Raw genomic sequence first — 6000 nt, forward strand, 5'->3', positions numbered from 1 at the left:
TTGATTGTCCAACAAAGTGAATGGAGCTGCCGCCTTAAGACTGACTCACGAGACTGGGCTGAAAATGTGTTGCTACTTTACTATTATGTTGATGACAGAAAGAGAACGCTATTTGTATAGCATACTTCGGTGGTTTAGACAGCTACTAAGGGCTTGATTAGCAAAGTCTGCTACCCTTATTCATGTTGAGTAATAATTTACTCCTGGATTATTCCCACTGATTTCAGAGTTGTGCCCTAAATAAATGTGAAAATCATGAAAGAGCCATTTTATTACCTGAGATCAAATGAGGGACTGATTCTGCAAAGGACAAGGCATTGTCAGCTCCTATTGACTTTGGAACCTTGCTGGCTTTTTGTCTGTGTATTTTACTGTTTTTGCCCTGATATAAGTTTAAAAAACCGCAAACACAAACAAACCAGCCGATTGCTTAATTTGGACTGTATAATGCAAAATCAGGAAAGGCATTTTCAAATATATTTTTTATAATGTACACCACAATTATGTTTGTCCCTCATTTCCCCAGCTGATTCTGAAAGCTCTACATATTGAAGTGCGTTTGCTAGACCTCCAATACGCCCCCTGCCTTAAAGTAGCATTCTTGTGTGGAGCATTGTTTTGCTACTATCAGTGATATTTGTTTCTCAGTACTAATGCATACTGGTAATTTAATAAACCAAAAATGTAAGGATGGATAGAGAACTATCGAGAAAATAACTTTTTTTCATGCAAATGTCTTTAGTACATTCACTACTTTGTTATTATTAAGAAAGAAAGAAAGAAACAAACAGCTGGTGTTTAATGACTCTGTCAGACCCAATTAAAAAACATCAACTAGTTACTTTGATTTGTGTTCAGTCATGTCAGGGGTATACTTAAAAACATTATAGTCTGCCAGAACTCATTTTGGTCTTGTTTACATTTATCTTTTAAACATATAAGACTATTGATGGCAAGTTACCAAAGTTATAACCACTTTATAATCATCAATGTTTAATCTAAAAAGAGTCTAAGAGGCAGTAAGAGTCATCTGTACTTATTTGGACACTTAAACTAAAATATGCAGTACTTGAGCATTAGATTAAAATAATCTAGGAAAAAATGATTAAGAATTAATACTGTATTACTCTGCTTTGAAAAGCAGAAATCTTTTATTCAAAATGACTTAAATGTATGTTAATCATGTGAGTCTTCAAAAACAAAACTAAAAAGCTGATTTTGTTCCTGTTGCAAAAGAAAGTAGTTCATATAGTATAAACTATGACTTTTAAATAACCTTTCTGTTTGCATGGATTTAATGGGTTATCTTTTGCTTCTGATCTGAATTTATTTAATACTTTTACTCCCATAAAACATGAAGTTATTTTTGAGGACCAAAAGCAATTTCTATTAGATTTTAAGAAACTGCTAAGCAAATTGTGTGTTGGTTGCGGTCCAAATTCTGCTATCAATTGCAGCAGCACAACCTTTGTGACTTCCAAGGAGTTGTACGATTTTAAATGAGAGCAGAATTTGGCCCAGAATGTCTAAAGCACATCTACTGTTTTTTAGATTTTCAGAAATTAAAAATTCTGCAGGAAAGCTTGACTTCAGCCTGCTTTCTCCATCTAAGAAAGAGTTCTGGGCTATGGTGGCCTACAACCGTTCCAAGCTTTGCAATATATTGTTCTCCAATGAGCTAAACCGCCACCTTTCTCCCCACGGAGTGACTTCTAATGCAGTGCATCCTGGAAATATGATCTACTCATCCATTCATCGCAACTGGTGGGTGTATACCCTGCTGTTTACCTTGGCTCGGCCTTTCACCAAATCCATGGTAAGTGAATGCCTTGCAGCATTTTACACATCTTCAGTTTTTAAATCATGGGAGTGGAGTTATAAAAATCCAGATGTACATATTTACTTTAACCTTTTGCCTCTTATAAATGCAAGCACGGTTTTAATAGTGATCACGCTGTCAAACCTGTGAGCTGTAGTAAAGGGTCCTAAAACCATTTCAGATGAACTTTCTATGTATTACTTTACATTGACAATGTTGGAATGCCTGATTTCCGTTGCCCTGTTATTAGGTAGCTGCACATATTAGGGATGGAATGCTGTGGGGTTAGTGATGTGCTTCAACACACATTTAAAGAATTTAAAAAGTTGTTTTGAATTTTCAATTAAGTGCATGCTCAAGTACATTTGGTATGTAAATAGATGAATATGGAGGTGTTGTGATTAGAGAACCTTGCTAATGACATCACTGATGGCTGAGGGAAAGCACTTTCAGTGTAAACCCTTCTTTTTCAGAGGCTTATAGCTTCCTGGTGAATATCATCTTCCTTATCCTTATTCTTAATCCAATGGCAGTGGTTTCCTTGGTGGTTTTTTTTTTTTTTATTATTTTTTAAATCAGGAGTGTGTGAGGAGATGCGGGAGAGAGTGTGTGTGTGCTGGTGGTTGTTTGGTATGTTGACTTATATATCCTGGCTAGTATACAAATTATTTTTATAAAAAGATTATAACAGTGATTTAGCCTAAACTAGCCTATAACATAATCCTGTTCACTTATACTAAATATCCCATAACACTTTGCACTTGCTGAAGTAAGCATTTGGCACAAGCAGATAGGAAACCTGTCAAAATCAAGATACAGTCATTCTGTGGGTATGTCAGTGATCGATCTATCGGGGATCGATTTATCACGTCTACAGTAGTAGTAATCAATCCCTAATCACTCTATCGACTCCGGAACTCGACCACGGTGAGAAGTGGAAGCGGAACTGACGTGCGATTGGCGGCCGTCAATCTCGCGATGCGAGGGCACAAAGTAAGTGATTCTAAGTCTATATAAGATACGTTGACTTCAGCTACTCTATTCTTGTAGCTGAAGTTGCGTATCTTAGATCAATTCCTCCCCCTGCCCCCAAGTGTAGACCAGGCCTATGTCTTAGTACAAGCTACGGAAGTACCTTAATGGAATGTACCAACGGAAAGTACCTGGAATTCTAGTGTCCAAAACAAAGATAAGGAAGAAACAGAACAACTAGTTAGGTAACTGGAATTTACCAATGGGTTGGTTTCCATTCGTGTAAAGAAATGTGTAACTTGTAAAATCACACTTGCATAAGGTGAATGTGATGTCACTGCATGGTACTGCTCTTTGTAGACTTATATCATATAGCTTCTTTTTCGTGTACCTTATTAATAAACCTGTCAGACATTGGTTATTTGGTCTCTTCAATGTATTTCATAAAGATCCAAAATGTGGTCAAGACATTTACTATACAGTTTATCAACAGGTAGAAGCCATTTTTTAACTATCTGAGCATGGAAAATTTACTGACTGTTAAGACGTTTTCAGACACTTCTTTTTGTGTTGGGATAACCCCCAAACTTGCCTGAATTTAAAACATACCACTCAATGGAGAGAAGCCCCTTAGATTCATCCGAAGAAATTTGTTGAGAGATAAAGTTGTAAGTCCCAATGCATGGGGTGTGTCCGGGGTTTGCCATTTGAGGAGCTAGATTGCCAATATAGTAATCTCAGGTTCCTCCTGTCCCCAAAAGTCACTGGTGTGTCATTTTAGAGAACAGTTTCAGCAGCACTTGTACATATTTTCAGACAAACTGTATTACAAAGGGATTAATAGTTACAATATTTCAGTAGCCCCCCCAGAATGATGAGTTAGCTAACAGAACTTCATGGTTTGAAAGGATTATAAGTAATGCATTAAAAATGGGTCTACCTACTGTATGATTCCCTACAATGGGCCCTTTCCAATGCACACTGAGGTCTATGGGAGTCTTGCCATTGACTCTAATGAACACTCGATTGGGTCTGTTACGCAAAGAAAGTTAACTAGACCTTTTGTGCCTACCACTAACATTCTTCTTTATTAAGAGATTGCCGTGCTGTCAAATGGGCTTTGCTGAGAATTGCCTGCTTTTGAACCTTATTGTCTGTCTCTCATCACTTGCTCACTGAGAGGGAATGATATTCCCAAAGGAAAAAAAATGGCTCCATCCTGTTTGAGACCAAACATTTGGGATGTAGAAAGAAGGTATCTATGCCCATACTGAGTCGAGCCTATCTTGCTGGTAGTTCAGCCCCATCTCGGGCGCTCTCACAATGGACGCAGTGATGGATGCCAGTGGTTGTGAGGTTGCACAACTCGTTGTCTCTCTGAGCCAGGGAAACGGAGAAAATCCAATTATTTTAATTTGAAAAGAAGCAGGGAAGGAGAGGACAGGAGTCAGGTATCATCCTTGAATAGCTCCATCAATAACATTGCCCCCAATAGCTTGTCGGATTAATGGCTGAGTCACATGCTGAATCTGTGTAATTATGTACAATCCATAGTTCATAGTTTGTTGCATATGTGTAACATCTCAAATGGTTAGCACAGTGAGGTCCTGATCCTGACAAGGGCCTTTTGATGCTATTACAATAGAAATAGTTAAAAAGAATCAAGCTTCTCATTTTATTTCACAAAACAAGATTTAGTAGAGATGCACTGAAAATGGTGGGTAACATAAGGTAGGACTCAAAGGCCCAACTTTTTGGAAAGCTAGTCCTTAAATTTTCACTTCTAGTGTATTCACAATAATTTGCTAAACTGGTTACTGCTAATTACTGAGAACTTTTTATTTTCATTTTTCTCACATTTATTTTTGTGATAATGTCTTAATGGCATTTTAAAATTGTTTACTTACATTACACTTTTTATAAATTATACCAGCGTACCAGCTGGTCAGATGTTTCATTTTGATCCAAATAGTGGACAAAGGTCTATCTTGTGTGTTTTAAAAAATGCCTTTTTTTAATGGTTAAGTTCATAAAGGTGGTGTTGCTCCAATCTGAATGTGAGAGTGTATGTTTCCTTCAGAGATGAATGTTGCCGCATACTGTAGATCTCCATTCTTGGGAGAGGTCATGCGGCCTCTTGCGTGTGGCAATGAGAATACTCTGCATGACAGAATTTAGTACAAGGAAACATTGCCTATAGGCCTTAGTTTTAGCTGATTCCCTGAAGCATTGAAGAGAAGTGTTCTAATATAAACCTTTTTATTTGCTGTTACTTGCTGTGACTGTAGTGACTTTAGTTACAGTAATTAGGGCACTCTTCATGGAGTCAGGCTATTTTAAGTGCCTGTTTTAAGGAATAGTGTTACAGATGTCTAACTATACTACTGAATACTCTTAAGTAACTTTCTTAAACTTAATCTCTCTTTGCAATCTTAGGCTTTTGCACATATACCATTTTAATTATTGCTGTAACTGGATTATCATACTGAAAATAATGCAACTCCATCCCATCCAAGCCTCTTTTATGGCTGCCTACAATGGAGTAATGTGTGATATATTATATCAGTGCTGGTCATAGTGATTCACAGGAAGTTTGCAGGTGTTCTGCCGCTGAAACTTGTTAACATGGTGATTCCAACAGATGTTTATACTATTTAAACTAGTGAAAATTGAACTTGAATTCTCCCCTCTCACTTTTCCAAAACCAAAACATATTGAAATTAGTTAAAATGGATGTCCATACTTCTTCTTCTTCTTTTTTTTTTTTTTTTATGGCAGATAGTAATATCAGCCGCAGCTCTGTCCTGTTCTATTTATATAGTCCTTTTGTTATTGTAGCAAGCACAAGCCATAATCAGGACCAGGTCCCTATTTTACTTGACATTATACAATCATATAGTAAAAAGTAGGCCTTGCCTTGGAGAGCTTGCCATTTACTTCAAGACAAACTTGAACAAGTGGATGTTACGAACAAATGGAAGTATTGGAGGGATTCTGAAGGTAACAGTGGTAGGAAATACATGGTTACATAGACTAGGTATGTGCCCAGCTGGCTTGATCTCTGTCTTTTTAAAAAATTCATAGATTCATAGACTCTAGGACTGGAAGGGACCTCAAGAGGTCATCGAGTCCAGTCCCCTGCCCTCATGGCAGGACCAAATACTGTCTAGACCATCCCTGATAGACATTTATCTAACCTACTCTTAAAT

At 37.3% G+C, this 6000-nt stretch overlaps 1 protein-coding gene across 7 annotated transcripts in view; it reads left to right on the forward strand.

Moving 5' to 3' along the window:
* Positions 1-6000, forward strand: part of WWOX (WW domain containing oxidoreductase) — a 660294-nt gene that overhangs the window by 183597 nt on the left and 470697 nt on the right. For all 7 annotated transcript variants that reach the window (XR_012657285.1, XM_032768123.2, XM_032768125.2 and 4 more), the window contains exon 8: positions 1552-1816. Coding sequence is in view for 6 of the 7 variants with exons in the window: in XM_032768123.2 (XP_032624014.1) it covers positions 1552-1816 (265 nt within the window). In the remaining variant the exon portion in view is untranslated. The remainder of the gene's footprint in view (positions 1-1551; positions 1817-6000) is intronic.

Source organism: Chelonoidis abingdonii, chromosome 19, assembly GCF_003597395.2.
Source record: "Chelonoidis abingdonii isolate Lonesome George chromosome 19, CheloAbing_2.0, whole genome shotgun sequence".
NCBI classification, from domain to species: Eukaryota; Metazoa; Chordata; order Testudines; family Testudinidae; genus Chelonoidis; species Chelonoidis abingdonii.